Genomic DNA, 26,553 nt, shown 5'->3' on the forward strand with positions numbered 1-26,553 from the left:
CAGATTGATGCAGTAGTGTCCGTTCACTAGCCTTGCAGTATCTGAGGCTTTGCGCATCAATTTAATGTCTTCCTGTGACATTTCCTCTTTTTCTTCACAGTCGCGGTCTGCAAAGTCTATATTGTATTGCTTGAGTAATATTTGTTCTACTTCCTTTATTGTTACACAATTGACTGAACATCTTTTTTCACTTTCGTTGTCTGACAGTCCATCCTAGAACTGTTCTCGTTGCAAAAGGTCCGTCTCCTTCGCTATGAATGATTTCCCATGGCTCCAGGAGTTTACGAGAGTCTGTACCTATTATTAAACCTACTTCTGCGTTTATTTGGGGTATAGGTGCACATCTTTAAGGTAAGGCCATTTCGTAATATCTTCTTGAGTAGGAATTTTATCTTTAATTTCCAGGTATAACAATCATAAAACGTGTTTTCTTCTATCCCACAGACTTGTAACTCTGTTAAGGTTTTACATTTTAATGGTTTTTCTAGATTATCTAGAGTGTTGAGACACAGATGCGGTTTTCTTCCTGAGAGGTTTAATTGTTCTCTTAGGCTCTCTGTGTAAAATGTGGCTGTGCTACGTGGGTCAATTATTAGAGCATATGTCTCAATATATTTCTCATTCCCTTTGGATTTGACTTTAACTGGGACTGCCGCTATGACACTATTTCCGGCCCCGGTAGCCATACAAGACTCTTTCGGTGTTATGGGCGCATTCGTAGAAGAAGCGCCTTTCGGTTTCGCTTTAGAGCTCTCTTGATTCTTTAATGGATTTAGCTTTATCATTAGAGTCCTTTTCTTTATTTATATGTAAAATAGCTGGATGAAAGCGAGAGCATATGCTACATTAAATTTTTTCTTGATGTCCTTGTTTTAGACATTTAAAGCATAAGCCTTTGGATTTCAAAAAGTCAATTTTACCATCATAAGTTAATTTCTGAACTGCGTTGCAGTCACTAAGATCATGTCTTATGTCACAGAAAAAAACAGTGCTTATCGTGTGTACGCTCAGTTGTCTCCTTTTTGTTTTCCTTTTCAACAGTAGTGGCGACATTCGAGACGAAGTTGTCCTTTCTCATTCTGCCTTTCGCAAGATATTTTTCACAATCAGTCTTTTCTTTCTCCCTTTTGAAGGTATAGCTTGTGAACCCTGCGGTGGCTGGCGCCCTGCCCGGGGTTTGTTTCCTGCCTTGCGCCCTGTGTTGGCTGGGATTGGCTCCAGCAGACCCCCGTGACCCTGTAGTTCGGATATAGCGGGTTGGATAATGTATGGACGGAAATTTAAATGCATACAAAAAGGTTTTCCAGACTGTTCATATTTACCACCATATGCATGACAACATGCTAAAAAAGCACCAATATTAAAGACTTTATACTATCATTTTTCTGGATCAAAGGGGCCGATTTTTTTTTTTTTAACTTTGTCACAATAGGAACCTGGGGAACTTCTAGTATGGGAGTTGTGTTGGTTAAAATAATGTATCATGGTAATAGAGTACCATAGAATGCCTGGCATGACCTAGACTGGCCCTTAAATAGAATGGCAGGCAACATGGCCTATCCTGGCATGGCTCCTAATTGACTTGGACAATGGCACAGAAGTGAGTAAACCTCCATATTAGACTGGCGCTCATTGACACCCCCCTCAAATAACTGCTTAGTTCCCAATGACTCAACTCAGGCTTTCCTCCTGAGGGGGAAAGGGGTGCCATAAATTCTACACATCCCTTACATTTTGGGCAATGCCATCCTTTTAATGGCCTTTCATCTCACCTGTAGTCCCCCAGGCTAGCTAACCAGAGATTTTTTTTTTTTAATAATAACGCAATTGGTTTCTCAATATTTTGGTCTAATGCATATTTTTAAAATAATACTATTACATCCACCTTGTCAGGAGGACGAGGTCATGTTCATCCAAAGCATTCGAACCCGGGTTCCCTATGTTTTGAAGACGCTTATGGCCCCCACGCTCACTCGGTGGGACATTTTGTAAGCATGCGTCTCTTATGCAATCTTTTTTTTTTGTGGTGGTTCATTAAAGAACCGCTTTTGTGTAACATCAAGTCAAAGAAACTTATGGGCTGTTGATCTGGTCAGTTAAGTAGCAGAGGGGCTTGTTAATCAGTTTCAGGTGCATGAGAGGGGCAACAATGAGATGACCCCCAAAACAAGAAAGGTTCAACAGGACATTTTTTCCCTCCTCATCTGTTTTGTCACTCGTTTTGCATTTGCCTACGGTCATTGTCACCACTGATGGCACGAGGCGATACCTGGACCCTACATAGTTTGGTTGCACAGGTAGTCCAGCATCTCCAGGATGGCACCTCAATACGTGCACAGTCTCAAAGGCATGGAGGAAGTTCCAGGAGACAGGCAGTTACTCTTGGAGAGCTGGACAGGACCCCTCGTAGAAGGTCCTTAACCCATCAGCAGGACTGACCGGTCATGTCTGCTCCTTTGGGCAAGGAGGACCAGGATGAGCCTACAAAATGACCTCCAGAAGACAAGCCACTGGTGTGAATGTCTCTGACCAACCAATAAGAAACAGACTTCCTGAGGGCCCGACTATGTCCTGTAGTGGGCACCATGGAGCTCGATTGGCATTTAACGTAGAGTACCAGAATTGGCAGGTCCCACCACTGCTTTTCACAGAGGAGATCGGGTTCACCCTGAGCACATGTGACAGACGTGAAAGGGTCTGGTGAAGCCGTGGTGAACGTTATGCTGCCAGTAACATCGTTCACCATGACCGGTTTGGTGGTGGGGTCAGTGATGGTATGGGGAGGCAAATCTATGAAGAGAAGCACGGACCTCTGCAGGCTAGACGACGGCACCTTGACTGCCATTAGGTATTGGGATGAAATCCTTGGACCCATTGCCAGACCCTATGCTGGTGCTGTGGCTCCTGGGGTCCTCCTGGTGTCATGTGGTGAAAGGATGAAGGAATTGATACCATTGAGTGGCCCCCACGCTCACCCGCCTGACCTCAATCCAATAGAACACATCTGGGTGGGACGTTGTGTTTCGGTCCATCCAATGCCGCCATGTTGTACCTCAGACTGTCCAGGAGCTCAGTGATGCCCTGGTCCAGAGGAGCACCATACACATACACACACACACACACACACACATGTTGTCGGGCATGCTTACAAGCACGTGGGGGCAATCGAAACTACCGAGTACGATTTGGAGTTGCTGTAATGGAATTTCGGCAAAATGGAGTAACCTTTCACTTTGATTTTCAGGGTGTCTTTGAATTCAGCCCTCTGTAGGTTCATCATTTTCATTTCCATCAAACGATGTTGCATCCTTTCGTTCCTAACACATCACCAGTCCAGATATCCAGCAGGACCCAACATTGAGATCTGATGGGTTTTCAAAATGTTTTTTGAGCAGTTTATATTCCTCCTTCTGTGGTGGGCTGGCACCCTGCCCGGGGTTTGTTTCCTGCCTTGTGCCCCGTGTTGGCTGGGATTGGCTCCAGCAGACCCCCGTGAGCCTGTAGTTAGGATGTAGCGGGTTGGATGATGGATCGATGGATGGATATTTCTTCTTGTGGTTTAGTTGTAGGGCGTCAATCCTAAAATTCATGGATCTGCTGCTCTCCATGTTCGAGTGTTCAGAGCGACATTACTGGCCAAGGACACGTTCAGACTACAAAATCCTTGACTGCAGCTTGCTTTAAGCATTTTCATGGCCACATAGTGGAGTTGCTCGTAGACAAATCTACACGTGTTGTCCCAATTTTAGACCACATGTACAGAATAAGGATAGAAATGGCATTTTTGAAACTGCACATAATAATTGTGTTCTTAAAGCTCATGTAAACCAGCTTATAAATTAAGGAAAGTGGGCTGGCTGGCCTCCAGTTCATGTGAGAGGGAGAGAGAGAGAAGATGTTTCTCCTGGAAGGTTTCAAACTCTGTTCTGCACACTTACCCATTAAAATGCAATCTACAACACAATCAGATTGACCGTTTTTGCCCATCACTCTACCCTCAATAGCGACGCACGACAAAGGAAGGGCCGGTTGGCTCTCAGGTCTGACTCATTTTCTACTCACGTGTCGTCCGTCTGTTCCTCAGGTGTTTGTTCACTCTGTGCCCCTCCAGCTTTGTCCCCATTGAGTGTCATTCAGCTGTGCCCTACCTGCCCTGATGCCAGCTCTCTCTACTGATGGCAGGGCGTTGTGCACACGGCCTTATTGGGCAGTTCTCGCGTGATCTTGTCGCTTTATCCCCAGTCTCCACTGGGCTCTGAAGCTTATTTGCAGCTGCCATTTTTATGCAGCTCTGCTGGAGGATCTCTTGTTAAGCAGGTAGCTTTGGTTATTTCTACTGATGAGCCCTAATGATGTCAGAGCAGGTGTTAATCACCTTGGCACCCAACATCCTCCCCAAGGGCATCCCATAAACGGCCATTACCAGCAATTATTGCCAGCAGTGGCGCTGCTCTGGGCCGATGCCAGAGACAATAATGACTCCAGAGCAGCCAGGGAGGTAGCTGGCCAGACTTCATTTTATAAAATGCAACTGCCACCCAGGAGGTTAGACCTTCTGCTCAGGGTTGTGCTGTGATAAACGGTGGCATAAGAAGTGGCAGCAAGTGAGCATTACAGGTGCATCTCGATAAATTAGAATATCATCAAAGAGGTAATTTATTTCAGTAATTCAATTTAAACTGAAACTCGTATATTATATAGATTCATTACACACAGAGTGTTTATTTCTTTTCATGTTTCTGATTATGGCCTACAGCTAACTCAACCCAACATTCAATATCTTGAATATCTTGAGAACATTGGGACAATGTTTCATATGGCAGACTCCTGGTGTCTCATGCCACGCGGCTAGTCGACCCAAAACATCTGCAGTGGCGTCCTGAGCCTTGAAATGGTCTCTCAGTCCGGTTTAGTAGGCCATACAAGCAGACTGCTGACTTGACAGTTGTCCAGATTTGGGACCCTCCACAAGGAGGCGAAAGCCACAAAAGGTCACCGCTAAAGACGCTGGCCGTTCACAGAGTGCCGTATCCGAGTGGAAGGAGAAAAAGGTGCACAAGAAACAAGGATAACGGTGGCCTTGAGAGGATTGTGAAGCACAGCCCATTGAAGAATTTGGGGGGTGATTCCCAAGCAGTGGACTGCGGTGGGAGTCGGTGCTTCAAGAGCCCCCCACACATGGACGTGGGCTTCAACTGGCACAGCATTCCTTGTGTCAAGCCACTCCTGAGCCAGACACAACGTCAGAAGTGTCTTACCTGGGCTTAGGAGAAAGCAGCCTGGACTGTCGCTCAATGGTCCATAGTCCACCTTCCAGATGAAAGTCAATTTTGCATCTCATTTGGAAATCAAGAGTGGAGAGGCACAGAACCCCAAGGTGCTTGAGGGTCCAGTGTGAAGTTTCCACAGTCAGTGATGATTTGGGGAGCCATGTCATCTGCTGGAGACCCCCGTGACCCTGTAGTTAGAATATAGAGGGTTGGATGATGGATGGGATGGATGTCATCTGCTGGTGTTGGTCCACTGTGTTTTATCAAGTCCAAAGTCAGCGCCGCCAGCCGTCTACCATTTTAGAGCACTTCAGGGACTGGGCGGTCTCTTGGTCTGGAATCCCTACAGATTTTATTTTTTTTATGTCCACCCTGGCCATCGGACCTTACTTTTTCTATGTTAATTAACGTTGACTTATTTTTATTTTCGTATTGTGTCTTCTATTTTTCTATTCTTCATTTTGTAAAGCACTTTGAGCTACATTTTTTTTGTATGAAAATGTGCTATATAAATAAATGTTGTTGTTGTTCTCTCTGCTAACAAGCTTTATGGAGATGCTGGTTTCATTTTCCAGCAGGACTTGGCACCTGCCCACACTGTCACAAGTACCAATAGCTGGTTAAATGATTGTGGTGGGTATGACTGGCCAGCAAACTCGCCTGAGCTAAACCCCATAGAGAATCAATCAGGAGAGACACCAGAGCCAACAATGCAGATGAGCTGAAGCATCCTGGGCTTCCATAACACCTCAGCAGGGCCACAGGCTGATGGCCTCCATGCCACGGCGCATTGATGGCAGTAATTCATACTAACGGAGCCCCGACTGAGTATTGAGTGCGCACGTGGACAGACTTTTCAGTAGGCCAATAATAATTTTTTTATTGGTCTTATGTAATATTCTAATTTTCTGAGATACTGAATTTTGAGTTTTCTTGACCTGTAGGGCATAATCAGCGAAATGAAAAGAAATAAATGCTTGAAATATATCACTCTGTCTGTAATGGAGCTATAGAATAAACTAGCTGTGTAAGCCTGTGCTGTAAAAAGTCCGGGGTCCTAGAAACTATTGAGATTGTCAGAAAAAATATTGAAATGTAGAGATGTCAGGTGTTTGAAAGGAACTGCTCTGGGCGTCTCTCTCCTGGGAGGATTTGTTTTGCTGATGCGCTCGCCTCGCTTGCGCATTAGCGGAGAGAGGAAAAGTAAAAAGGGGATACTGTTTTACCGATGTTAGTGGCTAACCGACTTTGTCTTTCTTCGGAGGTTTCGCTTTGCCGACGTGCTGGCCTCGCTTGTGTATCCTTGGAGGCGGAGCTCTTACCCCGACTCCGCCTCTCACTTTCTGGCCTTACAGACACACACACACACTTTCACGGCTAGACGTTTATATATAAGACTAGAAGGCTCCGCCCCCTGCTTGCTTCGCTCGGCCACCCCCGTGTTTGGTTTACCGGTTAAACAATGTAAAGAGATTGTTATTTTCAGTGGGAATTGGTACATACGTATTATTTTCACTTTTTCTTTGAAACTTTTGTAAAAACAATATTTGTCCTTTATTTCCTGCCCCAGGCGTGGTTACATGTCTTTCTCACGGGACGTATAACACTACTCTTGTTGTGAATGGGGTTGGTTGAATGCACGCTAAGAAGAAGCGGTCGGATCCTCTGCTGGCTTGCTGCTGCTGGCGAGCTGCCTGTTCTTTTTGTCGTAATGCACGTCGATCATTTCATTTTTTTTTTATTTATTAATTTTATTACAATCCATACAAAACAATCAATTTACAAAAAAGAAGAACTGAGTTAAGAACAGATCGATCCCCACCCCTGAGAGAGAGAGAGAGCAAGCCAAATGGCGTAAAATTTAAGGCTTGTAAACATACCTAAATTAATAAATTCTCTGTGCTTTATAAACTTATTTTAAAATATTACTGATTAGATCCTGCCATGTTTTGAAAAAAGTCTGTACGGATCCTCTAACTGAGTATTTGATTTTTTCCAATTTCAAATAATATAACGCATCGGTTTCCCACTGACTTAAAAGAGGAGAGTTTGGGTTCTTCCAGTTTATCAGAATAAGTCTGCGTGCCAACAGTGTAGTGAATGCAATCACAATTTCTTTGTCCTTCTCCACTTTAAGCCCCTCTGGAAGACCCCCAAACACAGCTGTTAATGGGTTAGGAGGGATTGTGAGTCCAAGGCTGTCTGAAAGGTAATTAAAAATGGCACATCGATCATTTCAAAGCCTGTACAGCAGCTGTCCTTTTGCCACTTCGTGTCTCTGCCATTCGCGTTGTGAATGGGGTTGGCTGAATGCACGCTAAGGAGAAGCGGTCGGATCATCTGCTGGCTTGCTGCTGCTGGCCAGCTGCGTATTCTGCTTGTCGCTGTTTTAAGAGCTGGGAGCACATGAAGTGTGTCTGCCAAAAGCATTCCAACAACTGCAAGATTGGATGTCCGTGAACTTGGGTCTCTCCGAGATGATCAGGTCTCGACCGCTTCGCTCCACCGAGGCGCACTACGCTCCTGTCACTTTGCGTCTCTCCCACTCGGGTTGTGAATGCACGCTAAGTAGATGCAGATGGATCAGCTGCTGCAGATGTGCGTGGTCTGCTTGTCGTGCTGTGCGTCGACCATTTAAAAGCCTGTACAGCAGCTGTCCTTTTGTCTCGAGGGACATTAAAGTGTCTCCGAAAAAATAACATATCATCTCTTTCCAAGCCTTCCAAGTTTTTTTTTTTTATAATAGGGAGATGAATTGAATTATTGAAATAAATGAACTTTTCAATGATATTGTAATTTATTGAGATGCACCTCTACTGGAGACCACTAAAGGGGCAGCGGACCCATTAAGCTGTAAGAACGAGTCTGCTGGCTGTCGGATTTGGATTTTGGGAAAGAAATTGGGAGGTGAGTGGAGGATGGAGTTGACTGTTGGGGATTAATTACAAGCTTGCGTGAGGGGGTCGTTAGGTCCAGTCAGGGTTTTACGTGGGCATCTCCATTTATAAGAACAGCAAGTAGACCAGGCAGAGTCTTGCTGCGGTCTGGCTGGGTGGCAGTGAGGCAGCAGAGCTAAAAACCACACAAGGTGATCCCCATAGCTTGTGAACAGTCACAGTAACGCAGTCCACCATAGCCGTCCATGTCCTGCGATCTCAAAAATTGAAATCTGTGCCTCAGGGCTGCTTGAATGAAGTTGTGAGGTTTTGAAGAGAATATAGCGCCTCTCCAACCTCGGCAAGGCCCATCCTTGACTTGATTATCAGATTACAGTCACGCTTATGTAATGTTGTGGTTTGATAACGTAATAATAATAATAATAATAATAATACATTTTATTTATTTGTAGGCACCTTTCTAAACACTCAAGGACACCGGACAAAACACAGATTATAAACAAAAGTAAAATAAAAAAGTTAAAATCAGACAGAGCAATTGTTATTAAGAGAAAAGCCGTCTTAAACAATTGACTTTTAAGTTTAGATTTGAAAAGTGAGAATGATTCAATATTTCTAAGCTCAGGTGGGTAGTGAGTTCCAGAGCTCTGCTCTGCTCTGCTGCCCATAGTGGTAAGACAGACGAAGGGGACAGTCAAGTGGATGGAGGAAGAAGATCTGAGGGTCCGGGAGGGAATGGCAACATGGCGGAGGTCAGACAGATCTGGAGGGGCGAGGTTGTGGATGGCCTTAAAAGTTAGCAGGAGAATTCTGAATTGAATTCAGAACTGAACTGGAAGCCAATAAAGCTGCTGCAAAACAGGAGTGACATGGTGAATAAAGGGGGCTCTGGTAATGATGAGGACGGGCAGCTGAATTCTGGACCAGTTGAAGCTTATAAAGAGATTTGCGAGAAAGACCAAAGAAAAGGGAATTGCAATAATCCAGACGAGAAGTGACAAGGCTATGAACAAGGATAGCAGTGGTGTGGGGAGTGCGGGACTGGGGGGCGAATACGATTAAAGTTACGTAGGTGGGAATATGGAGATGTTACTGATGTGGGACTGAAAAGATAAAGTCCTGTCAAGGATGACACCTGTGGGGAAGGGGAGACAGAGGAATTATCAATAACACATGAAAAATGATCAGGTTTGGATAATGTGGATTTTGTACCAATGAGGAGAACCTCCGTCTTGTTACTTGTTATTTAATTTAAGAAAATTTGAAGAAAACCAGGATTTGATTTCTGCTATGCAATCAGTAAATGAGGAGGGTTTTATGGCCTCGTTGCAATTTCTCACTGCCACAAATGGCTTACAAGATGTTCTTGCTCTCAGGTGCATATTGTGATAATGCAGCTCCATCATCAACATCAGAAGCATCAACGTTGGCATCAAACTGCAGATCTGGGTGTTTCATATGAAGACAAAGGGACCTCTGCCAACCTCTGTGACAACCAAGCTTTGTTTACGGAAACAAGTGGCTGAGTAGATTTCTTTGTGAGTTTTGTGATAATAGCTGCTGATGGATATTTGCTAGTATGAACAGGGCCGTCTTAACAGCATTATAGACCCCCTGGGGGCAAAGCAGTGCACCGGGACCCCTACTTACACAATCGCTCAGCAAGTTACAACATACACAGATTAGCATGGGGCCCATATGCTTTAACAACAACAAGAACAAGAACCTTTATTTATATAACACATTTTTATACAAATGATGTAGCTCAAAGTGCTTTACATGATGAAGAAAGAGAAAAAAAGGCAAAGTAAGAGTTAAAATAAGAGAACACTAATTAAGTTAGAATAAAAGTTAGGTTAATTGGCCAGGGAGGACAGAAAAAACAAAAAAGACGGCTGGAGAAAAAATAAAATCTGCAGGGGTTCCAAGGCCATGAGACCGGCCAGCCCCTTCTAGGCATTCTACCTAACATAAATGATCAGTCCTCATTGTATTCAGGGTTCTCATGGAAGGACTTGATGAAGACGGCCACGTGGACTTCTGGCCTTTAATCCATCAATGTAGGGACAATCACGGTGCTTTGATCTGGTGGTGGTGGCGCAGGTCGCCACCACAGAAAACCGGAAAAAGAACAGAAGAGAGAATAGGGGTTAGTGCGGATTTTAGAGCCACCATGAATAGTAATGATAATTACAGTGCATCCGGAAAGTATTCACAACGCATCACTTTTTCCACATTTTGTTATGTTACAGCCTTATTTCAAAATGGATTAAATTCATTTTTTTCCGCAGAATTCTACACACAACACCCCATAATGACAAAGTGAAAAAAGTTTACTTGAGGTTTTTGCAAATTTATTAAAATAAAAAACTGAGAAATCCCATGTACATAAGTATTCACAGCCTTTGGTCAATACTTTGTCGATGCACCTTTGGCAGCAATTCCAGCCTCAAGTCTTTTTGAATATGATGCCACAAGCTTGGCACACCTATCCTTGGCCAGTTTCGCCCATTCCTCTTTGCAGCACCTCTCAAGCTCCATCAGGTTGGATGGGAAGCGCCGGTGCACAGCCATTTTAAGATCTCTCCAGAGATGTTCAATTGGATTCAAGTCTGGGCTCTGGCTGGGCCACTCAAGGACATTCACAGAGTTGTCCTGAAGCCACTCCTTTGATATCTTGGCTGTGTGCTTAGGGTTGTTGTCCTGCTGAAAGATGAACCGTCGCCCCAGTCTGAGGTCAAGAGCGCTCTGGAGCAGGTTTTCATCCAGGATGTCTCTGTACATTGCTGCAGTCATCTTTCCCTTTATCCTGACTAGTCTCCCAGTTCCATCCCCACAGCATGATGCTGCCACCACCATGCTTCACTGTAGGGATGGTATTGGCCTGGTGATGAGCGGTGCCTGGTTTCCTCCAAACGTGACGCCTGGCATTCACACCAAAGAGTTCAATCTTTGTCTCATCAGACCAGAGAATTTTGTTTCTCATGGTCTGAGAGTCCTTCAGGTGCCTTTTGGCAAACTCCAGGCGGGCTGCCATGTGCCTTTTACTAAGGAGTGGCTTCCGTCTGGCCACTCTACCATACAGGCCTGATTGGTGGATTGCTGCAGAGATGGTTGTCCTTCTGGAAGGTTCTCCTCTCTCCACAGAGGACCTCTGGAGCTCTGACAAAGTGACCATCGGGTTCTTGGTCACCTCCCTGACTAAGGCCCTTCTCCCCCAGTCGCTCAGTTTAGATGGCCGCCCAGCTGTAGGAAGATTCCTGGTGGTTTCGAACTTCTTCCACTTATGGATGATGGAGGCCACTGTGCTCATTGGGACCTTCAAAGCAGCAGAAATTTTTCTGTAACCTTCCCCAGATTTGTGCCTCGAGACAATCCTGTCTCGGAGGTCTACAGACAATTCCTTTGACTTCATGCTTGGTTTGTGCTCTGACATGAACTGTCAACTGTGGGACCTTCTATAGACAGGTGTGTGCCTTTCCAAATCATGTCCAATCAACTGAATTTACCACAGGTGGACTCCAATTAAACATCTCAAGGATGATCAGGGGACACAGGATGCACCTGAGCTCAATTTGGAGCTTCATGGCAAAGGCTGTGAATACTTATGTACATGTGCTTTCTCAATTTTTTTTATTTTTAATAAATTTGCAAAAACCTCAAGTAAACTTTTTCACGTTGTCATTATGGGGTGTTGTGTGCAGAAAATGAATTTAATCCATTTTGGAATAAGGCTGTAACATAACAAAATGTGGAAAAAGTGATGCACTGTGAATACTTTACAGATGCACTATAATTGAAAATACAGAGCATTGCGATTAAACTAAAATGAATTTATCAGAAAGCCATCTTAAAGTAATGTGTTTTCAGCAGTGTTTTAAAGTGCTCCACTATATTAGCCTGGTGAATTCCTATTGGCAGGCTATTCCAGATTTGAGGTGCCTAGCAGTAGAAGGCCGCCCGCCTCACCACTTCTTTTAAGTTTAGCTCTTGGAATTCTAAGCAGACCCTCATTTGAAGATCTAAGGTTACGATTTGGAGTGTCAGGTGTAAGACATTCAGAAGTATAAGATGGAGCAGATTATTGAAGGCTTTGTAAACTATCAGCAGTGTTTTAAAGTCAATTCTGAAATGGCACCGGTAACCAGTGTAGTGACACCAAGACTGGGGTGATGTGCTCGGATTTTCTTTTCCTACTTAGGATTCTAGCAGCTGCATTCTGCACTTGTTGTAATTGATTGATGTCTTTTTTTGGGTGGTCCAGAGAGGAGTGCGTTACAGTAATCTAGTCGATTGAAAACAAACGCGTGAACTAGTTTCTCAGCATCTTTCAATGTTATAAGAGGTCTAACTTTTGCTATGTTTCTTAAGTAAAAAAATGCTGTCCTAGTGATCTGATTAATATGTGATTTAAAATTCAGGTCAGAGTCAACAGTTACCCCTAAATTCTTTACCTCCATCTTGACTTTTAATCCTAATGCATCAAGTTTATTTGTAATAACCTCATTAGATCCATTATTGCCAATCACTAAAATGTCAGTTTTCTCTTTTAGTTTGAGAAAATTACTACTCATCCATTCAGAAACACAAGTTAGACATTGTGTTAGTGAATCGAGAGAATCGGGGTCATCAGGTGCTATTGATAAGTACAGCTGTGTGTCATCAGCATAGCTGTGGTAGCTCACGTTGTAACCTGAGATAATCTGACCTAACGGAAGCATGTAGATTGAGAAGAGCAGCGGTCCCAGGATAGAGCCTTGTGGAACACCATATTGGATATCGTGTGTCTTCGAGTTGTAATTACCACAACTAACAAAGAATTTTCTCCCTGCCAGGTAGGATTCAAACCAATTTAAGACACTGCCAGAGAGGCCCACATACTGACTAAGGCGATTTCTAGGAATATTGTGATCAAAGACGGCCCTGAGTATTAAAACCCATAAATGTCTCGACTTTTTCAAACCTAACCTCGAGGAAGTGTGTTCTAATTTTTTTCCACTTTTAATCATCCTTCATCTGTTTCAGACTGAAAAAGAGACGCAACTCAGCGCAACGCCATCATTTCAGGAGTCGTCAGCCAGAACAATTCCATCACGTCGCTTCTCCAGTTTCTTGAAGACCTTACCAGGTAGGCAAAATGACTTCCTTAATCCAGACACGTCATGAATGTATGCCAGGGAAAGGAAAAAGTCACTTCTATTGACATCTGGAAATAATTGGAAGAGGAAAGGAACTCCCTAAGTGTTGTTCTGTAGGCCGTTATGCATTGTGAAGGCTAGGGGGTGCCACGGAGCCCCAAACCCCCAGCACACAGTCTTGGGTTCAAATCGAAGGGGTTTTTATTACACAAGTACCTTCTCCAATGATGGGATACTGCATTCCTCTTTGTTCTCTCTCTCCGTCTTGTTAGGAGGCGCGGAGGCTGAGGGAGACAGAAGAGCCAGTGATTGTGTCCGGCAAGTGGAGTGTTTATTGAGGGGGTGAGAAATGCTTCTTGTAAAGAGTTTCCCACAATAACATCCTTGGTGTCTGATGATCTTGTGTCCAGCCCGATTGTGTCGGGAGCTTGGTAGGGCTGGAGCGCCCCCTGGTGGCCACAACTCTTTGACTGAGGCTGCTGCGTTTGCAGGTGTGCTGTCAGGGTGTAAAGTGGAGTTTTGGATGCGCTACTTCTCTGGGTGTTTCTCTTTCTGCTTTCACAAAAGAAGAGCTTTTTAAGGGCTCAAATCCACAGCAGCCTTTCCGCTTATGAATAGATTTTTATACGTACTCACAGTGGCGTAGCTTGGGGCGGGCCGCACGTTTTGTGGGCGGCGTTATTGGCCAAAAGGATCAGTACGGTTCGTGTGTAAGCATCAGGGTTTGGAAAAATATCACTCATGAATGAAGAAAGTAAAATTCTCTGATTTTTATCCACAACTGCTTCCAAAAATAATTTTCATACTGTCCTTCTGTGACGGCATCAGACGCAGCATTTGAAATTTATGAGGCAATAACAAAAATAAAAATTAACGTTACACCAATAAGAATTTCTAGGGAGATAAACAACTAATTTAAAATGTATAATTTTGTTTCGTTAGCAATCCAAATGCGTTCTTGCTCATCCCCACCTATCACTTGTACACTACACTGGTTCTGGTTTTCACAGAGTAATTATATTAAAGTAATAATCAGAACCCGGCCTCTCAGTGCGTCTATACTATATTCTTGTCTAGTTGATGCTTATAAATAATTATATTTGAAAAATGATTGCTGTTTCTCTATATACGAGTATATCTATGCAAAATGTACCTTAATTTTTCTCTATATGTCATTTTAATTTTCTATTTAAATAGGTTAACATATTCAGAATGGGCGGCACGGTGGCACAGTGGTAGCACTGCTACCTCACTGTAAGGTTCGCATGGGTTTCCTCCAAAAAGGCCACAGACATACAGGTTAGGTGCATTGGCGATCCTTAATTGTCCCTAGTGTGTGCTTGGTGTGTGTGTGAGTGCCCTGCGGTGTGCTGGCGCCCTGCCCGGGTTTGTTTCTGCCTTGCACCCTGTGCTGGCTGGGATTGGCTCCAGCAGACCCCCGTGACCCTGTAGTTAGGATATAGCGGGTTGGATAATGACTCAATGACTGATATTCAGATATGTTGGATTGGGGCAAACTGAAGCACCGCCCTGCCCTGCCCCGCCCCGAGCGGCACAAACTCGAGCTACGCCACTGGGTACTTACAATATGTTGACCACCTGCACCGCCGGGTTCTGAGCTGGCCTGCTCTGCTCTGCTCTGTTGATTTCTGGGCTGCCACCATCCTCAAGGATTAGTAAATGGAAGGTGACATTTCTCAAGACTTCTAAAAAAATAAAAAACTCAAAAATCGATTCTTATGCAAAAAGTAATGATAAAGGTAAAAAGTATTGATAAAGCAATAATAAAAAGTAACGATAAAGGTAAAAAGTATTGATAAGGCAATAATAAAAACTAATGATAAAGGTAGAAAGTATTGATAAAGCAATAATAAAAAGTAACAATAAAGGTAAAAAGTATTGATAAAGCAATAATAAAAACTAATGATAAAGGTAAAAAGTATTGATAAAAAAATAATAAAAAGTAACAATAAAGGTAAAAAGTATTGATAAAGCAATAATAAAAACTAATGATGAAGGTAGAAAGTATTGATAAAGCAATAATAAAAAGTAACAATAAAGGTAAAAAGTATTGATAAGGCAATAATAAAAAGTAATGATAAAAGTAAAAGTTAGTCGACTGTACCATCTGTAACTCCTGGGCGGATCTGCCATCAGGGTGACCTGGGTATGCTCTCTGGGGCCTTGGCATATGCAGGGAAACCCTTTGGCCTCGAGTGACCCCACTCATATCTGTAAGAGTGGCCCTGGGCCAGTGAAGGCCTCCAAAGACCCCCTAAACCACACACAAGCAGAATGACAATCTAGGGAGATGCTTGGAAAAAATGGCATCATATGGAAAATCAGCTTAGAATAGACAATGAAAAAATCCCCACGTTAGTCAATTAGAGATGTTTATCCTGGAGTTTCTAATTAACACCCCAAGTGGCAACAAGCATTGTGGTCACGGCCGACTGACACACCATCAGGAATACTGGCCGGCCAAGTTGTGGCTTTAAACCAGGAGGCACTGGACGCTGCCAGGTAAGTGTCGCCCGCTGTTGCTCTGTCTCTCTGTTTGTATCTATTGCTTCTTCAGACCTTAGAAAGTGGATGGTCTGTAAAGCGCCTCGCCTCTTGTTTCACTTGTGTCCTTCATCGGTGCTCCCTTGAATAACTCCCATTAGCACAGCAGGTCGTGGTCACAGCTTACTGATATCATGTGTGCCACTGTTGGTGGACGACAAACCGTGACCCATCCATCCATTTTGTGAACCTGCTTTAATCTCCGCTGGAGCTGACAGGTTTTTAGGATTTTCTAAATCATGGTTGGTTGAACTCAAAACAGGGGTCCTAGTGTCTGGCACTGGACAAGGAACTTCTAGGCTATTAAACTAATGGAAAATCTGCAGTACTGAGCAGTGTGTCGCATTATAGAAGGAGTCCAAGAAAAGGAGGATCTTTGGAGGAAGCGTCATAAAGACAGAGAGCACCTTGAAGGCTCGAAGTGTGTTCATGTGGACTTCTAGGACTTCCTGAGATGTGGAATTTCTAGACGTTTTGAAATGTTGGAGAAACAGCCTGCCAGTGGAGGGCTTAAGACAGAAAGCTGTTCATAGATAAGGATGTACTATAAGACCCTGTAGCAGTTTTCAGCACCTGCTTTATTCATTTAGGGGGGGCTCATCAGAGGCCATCAAAAAAGAGAGGGAGGAACGAACTTCAGACAGGGTGCTGATTCTTCACAGGGCATGGCTCTGAGTTTAAGGATATGTGCCGACCATCAGAAGGTTGCCGGTTCGAATCCTGTAAGATGACAGAAGTGAGTCTACTCTGTTGGGCCCTTGAGCACAGCCCTTAACCTGCAGTTGCTTCATTCTGGGTACGACGTTAATCTGCATCCAGCCCTGCAAGAAGGGAAAACCTGCCAACATTTTTATAAAGCAGTTCCAGTATGGCGCTGGGGTGTCATGCGCTGTACTCGGGTCCCAATCCCTTGTAGAGTGTCGTGTGGCGGGTGCGCCAACGTGTCATATGAGCGCCTGCTCCCAGCCTCCCTCTCTCCTCTCTCATTCAATTGCGTTAAGCCAGCTTCAGTTTCATCAAAAACCAATTCCTGTGGAATGTGAGCGCAAAATGAAGAAAGCAAAAAGACAACACGTAAACTCCATAAAGACACTGACAGAGGATTTGCGTGTTCTCCTTGAAGGCTACTCTGGGTGAGCAAGTCAGTTTACATGGAGACTCTGCAGGTCCCAGGTTGAATGACTCTAAATATGTCCTCATCGGATGAACAATTCTACTTCAGAGGGGGACCCGTGTTAGGAAAAGTGACACTGGGAGGTCACTTCTGGAATCGGGGCTAGCAGGGTGAGGGGTCCACAAATGTGACAACACGCTGCTGCCTCGCAGTTAGGAGACCCGGGTGCACTTCCCACGTCCTCCCTGCGTGGAGTTTGCATGTTCTCCCCGTGTCTGTGTGGGTTTCCTCCCACAGTTCAAAGACATGCAGTCTTTGTGTCCCTAGTGTGTGCTTAGTGTGTGTGTGTACCCTGTAGTGGGCTGGCACCCTGCCCGGGGTTTGTTCCTGCCTTGTGCCCTCTGTTGGCTGGGATTGGCTCCAGCAGATCCCCGTGACCCTGTAGTTAGGATATAGCAGGTTGGATGCTGGATGGATGGATGGAAACCAGTCGAGGAATTGACCCCAATATTACTGGAAAACTTGAAATCTCTACATTCTTTCATGGGGAGGAACGGGGATTCTCATCCATGTCTCTCATTGAACTTGTGATAAATCCTTGGAATTTGTGTCCATTCATTTTTTTGGGGTGCACTAATGAATTTGCCCCTTCCTGTTCAAAAGCACCGTTTCTCCCTGAAGTGGTCAACAGTGGCCCTGCTCTCTTGAGCCTCATCTTCAAGCCGAATGACCATTTGGGGACAAATAAAAGTTCTACTAGCAAATCATGCTTGCGAAAATTTAGCAAGAATAAAAGCGTTAATGAAATGAAGTTGCGGGAGAGAAGAACATGACACGTTACAGAAAGAAAGGAGATTCATTTTAATAAGTCACAACTTGTGAGAGGAGGGCGGCATGGTGGCGCAGTGGGTAGCGCTGCTGCCTAACAGTTAGGAGACTCGAGTTCGCTTCCCGGGTCCTCCCTGCGTGGAGTTTGCATGTTCTCCTCGTGTCTGCGTGGGTTTCCTCCCACAGTCCAAAGACATGCAGGTGAGGTGCATTGGTGGTCCTAAATTGTCCCTAGTGTGTGTGTGTGTGTGTATGCGCACTCTGCCTGGGGTTTGTTTCCTGCCTTGCGCCCTGCGTTGGCTGCCATTGGCTCCAGCAGCAGTTAGGATATAGCGGGTTGGAAAATGGATAAATGGATGGACTATTACGATAGTCCTATGATTACTATGGGATGTTATTATAGTCAGGAATATTTACAATACAAAGTGTAACACAAACAGGTTAACAGAACATATTGGATGAGAAGGGAAGTTCAGGGCGCATGTAAGTGTGAAGTGTGACCGTCAGGTAATGTAGTATACTGACGTCTATAAGAACTGTCAGAAAACGCAATTTGTTACATAAACGTTATTGCTGGCAAAAATATTCCCCTGTGTGTAACCTGCAAGTACCTGTACGTTTAACCCGGCTTTAGATGAGCATGGGAAAGGCGCTATATATAAATAAAATGTATTATTATTATTAGATGAAACTCTGGAAAATACAACACAATACAATCCAGTTTATTTTTATATAGCCCAAAATCACACAAGGAGTGCTGCAATGGGCTTTAACAGGCCCTACCTTTTGATGGCACCCCAGCCTTGACTCTGTCAACGTAGACAAGGAAAAAGTCCCAAAATGGCAAAAACCTTGCTGCCTTGTCTATTGAACTGAGAGAAGGCGAGACACGATAATTGCTGGTGAGCCGCTGTTAACGGGTGTTAGACCGCCAAATCGAGGAGAAACTTTTAAAAAATGGTTTACTCCTCTCTCGTGACAAGCCTAGAGGGTGTAGCAGCCACTCAGCCCGACACAGACAGACACGCACAAGAGGCACACTTACAAAAGTCACACTTTTTATTTCTTGGTTTCCAGTTCAGCCCACAGCACCTTACACAGCACTCCAATCGCCACAATAACTCAGTCCGTTCTGCTTCTCTATTTTCTTTCTCCTTTTCTCTTTTTCTGCCGAATCTACTCCCCCCTTCGCAAGCTCTGTACTCGTGATGCGGCCCCTTTTGTGTTGTTAACAGATGGGCTCCAGGTGCTCCCTAACAAACTTCCTGGTGTGGCGGAGGTGCTGCAGTCCACACTAGTGTTTGTGGACCGTAGTGATTGAACGTAAGAGTTCAGTTAGGTACCACGTTGTGCTCGTCCACATAAACTTGTGTCATCCTGGCCTTTGTTAAAGTATTCAGGTTTAGAACCTTGAGCGTCAGTAGCCATTGTCCGAGGTATAGTGCAGAATCTTTCACAAAAAGTAGCCATCTTTTATTAAGGATTCCAGTGGAAAATATTGTAGTGTGTCAATTTTAATTGGATACACCTTATTAATCCCCAAGGTATATACAACACAAAGCTAATAATTCAGGCATTTCTAAGATTAACTTGTCCACTGCTGGAGACCACAAATTCCTTTTGTGGACTTCTTCATGATAGAAGAGTAGTTCTTCCATTGTTTTAGAAATTACAAACTCCAGAACTCCTTCCCCAATTAAAAACCATAGCACAGTGCCGCCTACTGATGGTGGTGGTCCACCACAATGTGCATTGTTATGAAATGCCAAGTATTCTCCATCGGGGTGTTCTATGGCTTGACTTCTGCCCCTGACTATACATAACTTCCTTCAGTTCCAGCCCCGGCTTGGTCCCCCCTACATGATAACCTTCACATTGGGCCATGTTCAAGTATATGTGTGACTTGTGGTGTGTGGAGGCCCAGTTATAGTCGACTCACTACAATCTAAGGAAAACCTTTTGCACCATACACTCTCCAGACATGGCACCCTGTCATGTATATGTACAGTATATAGTAAGTATATCCCATGAAATGGTTGGTTTGCATTTTTTAATGTAGGTGGACTGCTATCAGGTTCTTCTGGTTAAATCCTGCTTTTGTTTTTTTGCCAAACATGTCTTCTGGTAATGTGGCTAAATAATTCAGTTGTCTCATCTGTTCAGAGCACATTGATAGATAGGTAGGTGTTAACTTTAGTGTAGTAGGTAGGATAGATAGGTAAGACACTATATTATAGATAGATAGATAGATAGATAGATAGATAGATATTAATTGTAGTGTAGTAGGCAGGAAAGAAAGATGGTTCTTTCTATGGTTCTTTCAACATCTTGCATTCTTCTCTCAGACTGAACCTACTGGGGCGGTCTGGCCTGGACAAGTTGGCAGTTTTAGATGATCTTCTGGACAGTGGAATGGTTGATTTCCAATTGTTTGGAGATCTATTTAAATTCCTTCCCAGACTCACAGGCATCTCTAACCTTCTTTTTGAAGGACTCAACTCTTTCGCTCTCAACATGGTGAGAACACACAGACAAGGTCCTCTCTAATGGTGTCCTAATCCTCTGCACCTCATCTGGCGTACCTGATTGTAATTCGAGGTAACTGAGGTAGGGATAAATGGAGGGGTGGACTTACTTTTTCCAAAAAAGCTAACGATGGGCTACAAAAGGCAAATGTGACATGATGTTTATTATGTTATATCACCATTATCTATGGGTACTGTTTAAATGAAGATCAAATCTTTATATGTCCACTTATGTTAAAAACAGTTGTGGTAACTGACATGGTACCTTCTAAGTTGCATGCAAAACAAGCAAAAAATCAACAACATATAATGAACAGAAAAAATGTTGCCTTGAAAATTTCCTCAGGACACTGTCATTTTATACAGCAATCACCTGTCACCATGGCCTGGTCTCGCTTGAAAGAGGAGTTTTCCAGAAGCAAACTGAAGCTTGTTCCTCCAAATCCAGATGTCCTGCTGTGGCCACAGGTGAGAAGTATGGCAGAATGGGAGGCGTTGTGAATTTCCCCTTGGGATTAATAAAGTATCTATCTATCTATCTATCTATCTATCTATCTATCTATCTATCTATCTATCTATCTATCTATCTATCTATCTATCTATCTATCTATCTATCTATCTATCTATCTATCTATCTATCTATCTATCTATCTATCTATCTATCTATCTATCTATCTATCTATCTATCATATAGTGCCTATCTATCTATCTATCTATCTATCTATCTATCTATCTATCTATCTATCTATCTATCTATCTATCTTTGTGAAAGTGGCAGCCAACTTTGGTCTGTGCTTTTGGGCTTGGTGGGTGTCTTGTTGTAGCGACTTATGGGTGTTCATTTTCAGCTAGCTAGCTGCATGAGTTTGCAGTGCCTTTCTTTCCACGTTGAACTTTTGATACAGCACTCTTCATATTGGTCTTTGACTCAGTGTGTGGGACAATCCATCAAATGAGAAATCATCGGAGCTCAAAATTAGGAACACACACAGCCTAAGCCAAAGAGGTGTTGAGGGGGAGCAGCAGTGAGCTTAATAAGAACTGCAGCACGAGACCCTTGGAGGGAACAACTGAGATGTGTCAGCTGGCTCTCCAAGATCATCCATCAAAGTGACTTGTGAGGAAGAAAGAACAGGAGCAAACGTCCATGCAACAATTTCAATCTATTGTCATAAAAGTAACAGCACAAAATTCACATACATGAACACACACACACTTGTCTAATGTACTTGATGAAATCATTTCCAGTTAACAGAAGGTTCCAGAGTAATCCATCATCTCCCTTCTGGCGGCATGTCTAGTAAATGAGTGTGATCATTCCGAGCCTGTCCCATAGTACAAAGCAGTCTATAAGATTAAAACACATTAAAATGTATGCGTGAACGTTTCCTCACAAGTCACTTCATGGATGGTCAAATTATCAGTGGCCAAAAGCCAAAGTGATGCCCAGGAGACTGCAAAAGGAGCGAAATTGCAATTAAATGTAATACGATATGACTCCTCCTGACACTGGCCTCTTCACCATCTCAAAGCCTTGTGGATCTTTTGGTGATTGTTAGATTTTGTAACAAAGTTTCAATTAAACAAATAAACAGCTCACATACCAGGAGAAGGTGGGAGCGGAGGATGCCATCATCTATAGGCTACACCGATCCCTCTCCCACTTGGACAGAGGCAGTGGTGCTGTAAGAATTATGTTTCTGGACTTCTCTAGCTCCTTCAGCACCATCCAAACTCTGCTCCTTAGGGACAAGCTGACAGAGATAGGAGTAGACTCACACCTGGTGGCATAGATCGTGGACTATCTCACAGACAGATCTCAGTATGTGCATCTCGGGAACTGCAGGTCTGACATTGTGGTCAGCAGCACAGGAGCACCGCAGGGGACTGGACTTTCTCTGGTCCTGTTCAGCTTATAGTACATACATTGGACTTCCAATACAACTCGGAGTCCTGCCACGTGCAAAAGTTCACTGACGACACTGATATCGTGGGCTGCATCAGGAGTGAGCAGGAGGAGGAGTGTATGAACCTAATCAAGGACTTTGTTAAATGGTGCGACTCAAACCACCTACAACTGAACACCAGCAAAACCAAGGAGCTGGTGGTGGATTTTAGGAGGCCCAGGCCCCTCATGGACCCCATGATCATCAGAGGTGACTGTGTAGAGGGTACAAACCTATAAATACCTGGGAGTGAAGCTGGATGATAAATTGGACTGGACTGCCAATACTGATGGTCTGTGTAAGAGAGGTCAGAGCCGACTATACTTCCTTAGAAGGCTGGCGTCCTTCAACATCTGCAATAAGATGCTGCAGATGTTCTATCAGACGGTTGTGGTGAGCACCATCTTCTACGTGGTGGTGTGCTGGGGAGGCACCATAAAGAAGAAGGACGCCTCACACCTGGACAAACTGGTGAGGAAGGCAGGCTCTATTGTAGGCACGGAGCTGGACAGTTTGACATCCGTGGCAGAGCGACGGGCACTCCTGTCAATCATGGAGAATCCACTGCATCCACTGAACAGGATCATCTCCAGACAGAGGAGCAGCTTCAGAGACAGACTGCTGTCACCGTCCTGCTCCACTGACACACTGAGGAGACCCCACACTATGCGACTCTTCAATTCCACCCGGGGGGGTAAACGTTAACATTATACAAAGTTATTGTCTGTTATACCTGCATTGTTATCACTCTTTAATTTAATATTGTATTCTATTTTTTTATCAGTATGCTGCTGCTGGAGTATGTGAATTTCCCCTTGGGATTAATAAAGTATCTATCTATCTATCTATCTATCTATCTATCTATCTATCTATCTATCTATCTATCTATCTATCTATCTATCTATCTAAACAAGATGACACGCACACTTAACGCGATGCGCACATTCAAACAAGGTGCCGCGTAAAATTAGAGATGACATGCTCACAACCAGAGGGGTGACGACAAGTAAAAATGTATGGAAAGTGTAGGTACCTTGGCAAAACAAAAAGAAAACACTGACTGGTGGCAAGGTTTTCTTGTTAAGTGGTGTGCTGAGTGAGGGAAAGTTAATATAGCATTCTTTTTTGGCGATCACAGTTTCCAATATATGTACATGATGGTGTACATTAACAGGCGGACATCCATTTCTTTTTTCTCATTATGTACGGCACCACATTTAATTTTGTGCATCCTCTTGTTTGTGCGGCACCACATTTAATTCTGCGTGTCACCTCGTCTGAATGAACGTGTCACTTTAAGTGTGCGCATCTCCTTGTTTAATTGTGCGTGGCACACATTTACATTTTTTGTCACTTGCTTTACGCGTCCCAGTGGTAACCATTGCTGGACAACAGCAAACAATATCAAAAACCTGCCCGAAAGGAATTTCACATCCACTTGTGTGCTCACAACGTGCCAAACAAATGCGTTTTTTGCTAAAACATCCCTGAAAAGAATCTGACGTTATTTGTGTTGCATCATCCCACATATCACAAATCATCCAGTTTTTTTTTTGCTAAAACTTTGTTAAATAAATAGCGCCAGGCAATGAAAGTTGTCCCTCTAGATGGGATAATGCTTTTAATTTGAGGACCCTCCTTTCCCCCTGCTCAGGTCTGGGATCATTGTCATGTTCTTCTCCTGCCATGCCTCCTGAGACTGGGATTCATCTTTTCATTTCGTATCCATGGTGCCACCTATTAAATGTCATCTCCCCTGCAGGGCACTCACCCACCTCTGTGCTTGACGGTTGGCACTATGCAGTCCAGCCCAGGCCAGGTCCCTGCCAAACATTACGGACCCCATGTGAGCCAAACAAATGTATTTTGGTTTCATTTGACCAAAGAACGTGCTGCCCATATTCATGGTCTTTGGCCAAGTTTCATTGTGTGGTTTTGTGCAGTTCTTTGAGTGACGGAGTTCTTTCTTGGATGCTGTGCTCTGGAGGTTGACTTGCCATTTTCCTTTGCACTGCCTGAGCAGTCATCCTACCACCAGTTTCCACAGATGATCCTCGTGTCCAGGTAGAAGCACATGCCCGTCTGCTTTTGCGTGAATAGTGAAATGCGCATGACGTAAACACCCTGGTACTGGTGGTATGGGTCACTTCTGCAGCTGTCTCCGCTTCTGTTCAGGATGTTATTTTTGATAGTTGAGGTGACCGGGATGGATGGGTTTGTTCTAATGGTCTAATTTAGAGTTGCCAACCCATCTCACCGTATATCTTTGAGTTGGAAAGAAAGCTGGTGCTACATTTACAAGGCAAAAACCCCATGAGAACATGAGGATTAGTTCACATTCCTGACCTGAACTGATCTCCAAACACACTGAGATGTCCATGCCCATAATGCACCCCTCCATAACTCTGAGCTTTTTGTATTTGCAGTGGAATATTCCTGTACCGGTGTGGCTCTTCTTCCGCTTTGCCATGTGGATCTACACTTTCTCCTGGTGCATCTATGGTGGAATCAAAGGGGGCTCCCCCAAATGGCTTGTTTACTTCACTAACCTGACGTACACACTGATGAGTGCCTACTACATGGTGGCAGCTGTCAACCTAATGGCAGCGGTTCTATACAAGTACATAAGCACGTGCTGCACTGTCAACCGCCTGGGTAAGCTGACTCTACTGGCACCAGCTGGGTGGTGTTACTGGGATCAATTCAGTAGGAAGTGGAGTTTTGAAAATGAGACACCACCAGTCACTAGAATGGCACCGAATGATGCACTTTTAAAGGGTGGCATAGCGGTTAGCACTTTTGTCTCACATATCAAGGACCCTGCATTCAGATCTCGGCTCCTTATGTGCGGAGTCTGCCTTCTGTTACCAAAATTTAGTGGGGGAGTTCTGTGGAACTTTCTGGAATCGGCTGGCGATCCTCATCCAAGCAGCGGAGAGTAGCCTTCATCATCGCCCTCTGGAACACTCATTTTGGCTGCTTGTGTGGTAACCCTTGAGAGCTTCTTAAATTTCTGATTTGTCAGACCACTAGGCCAGGCATAGGCATTGAGAAATTTGCTCTAGTCAGTACTTTCTGTTGTATGGATGGGCTACCGATTGTTTTCGCTCATACAGAGTTGAATATATTTGTAATAATTCTTTAATCATACCTCTGTTTCCAGGTCCTGATGTACCAGAGGTTGCCTGGTCTTCTCCACCAGCTCCTGCTCTGCCCAACTGCATACTCATTAGCCTCCGCTTTCAATGGCTACTGCACAGCGTGACCAGCACCTCAGCGGTTATCGTCTCTCTAATTTACTGGACTGTCATCTATTCCACGGAAAAGTGGGAGGTCGTCGACACCAGCATCAACATGCACTTAACCAACATCTTGCAAGTGCTCCTCGAGCTCATGCTGAGCTCCATCCCCATTCATCTGCTTCATGTTCTTTACCCGTTCATCTACGGGGTCCTCTACATAAGCTTTACCGTCATCTACTGGGCAGTGGGCACCGCGAATGGCCAGGAAGGTCCTGCCGTCTATCTGGTCCTAAACTATGGGGAGCGCCCTCTGCTGGCCTCTGGCTCCGCTGTTGGTTTCCTGGTTGTCCTCATACCCCTCAGTCATCTTTTCATTTGGAGTGTGTCGCTGCTCAGAGAGTACCTCATACTCAAGCTCAGCAACTGGTGTAAGTGCAGAGTTATGCCAACCCCGTGAGACTGGCAAGCGAATTAATACGGGGGCAACCAAAGAGTAAAACTGGGAGAAAGTGAAGTACAGCTAGCCCTGCATTAGCTTTAGAAAACAATCAGCCTTCAGTTTTAACATCGTCTGGTTTCCATTCTTTTGAAAGATAAAGTAAGCAGAACCCCAAACAAGTTTCTAAATGGATTTTAAATGCATATAAAAGAAAAAATGGCAAAGTATATACTTCCACTCTATAAAGAAGGAGTATAGAATAGGAGATGGAGGTATTATGCAAAAAACAAAAACTTTTACAAGATGTAAACACAATGCAATCAACATATGGAAAATTAGAATGTTCTCACAAACTTGTTATAAACCCAAATTTAATATCTCACGCGTAATACGGCAAAATGTGCAAACACAACAAAAATAGAACTTCTACACTTGCCAATGGACCAAACAAGAAAATACAAAGTGAATTTATTGGATATACTGTACAAAAACAACCAAAAAATATATGCAATTAAAAAATATATAAAGACAGTATAATCATACAGCAGTGTGAGCCAACTGGAAAAAGAACTATTAGCTTTTAGTTATT

The 26,553-nt window shown here is 43.9% G+C and overlaps 1 protein-coding gene and 1 long non-coding RNA gene across 4 annotated transcripts; both read left to right on the forward strand.

The window, feature by feature from the left end:
• The first annotated feature begins 238 nt into the window (after positions 1–238).
• LOC120540195 lies at positions 239–20,794 on the forward strand. Of its 3 annotated transcripts, none has more exons than XR_005635771.1 (3): positions 239–351; positions 13,193–13,295; positions 20,704–20,794. It is a non-coding gene; the product is annotated as an uncharacterized LOC120540195 (long non-coding RNA). The 3 variants fall into 3 exon arrangements; XR_005635772.1 differs by lacking the exon at positions 20,704–20,794 and adding an exon at positions 13,578–13,642; XR_005635773.1 differs by lacking the exon at positions 239–351 and adding an exon at positions 9,564–9,705.
• Positions 20,795–24,027: 3,233 nt separating this feature from the next.
• On the forward strand, positions 24,028–26,129 carry LOC120540185. Its single transcript, XM_039770739.1, has 3 exons — positions 24,028–24,129; positions 24,710–24,938; positions 25,447–26,129. The coding sequence occupies exons 1-3, from the start codon at positions 24,028–24,030 to the stop codon at positions 25,980–25,982; spliced, it is 867 nt and encodes a 288-aa protein (XP_039626673.1). The 3' UTR covers positions 25,983–26,129.
• Positions 26,130–26,553: the final 424 nt, after the last annotated feature.

Source organism: Polypterus senegalus, chromosome 12, assembly GCF_016835505.1.
Source record: "Polypterus senegalus isolate Bchr_013 chromosome 12, ASM1683550v1, whole genome shotgun sequence".
In the NCBI taxonomy this organism is placed as follows: Eukaryota; Metazoa; Chordata; class Cladistia; order Polypteriformes; family Polypteridae; genus Polypterus; species Polypterus senegalus.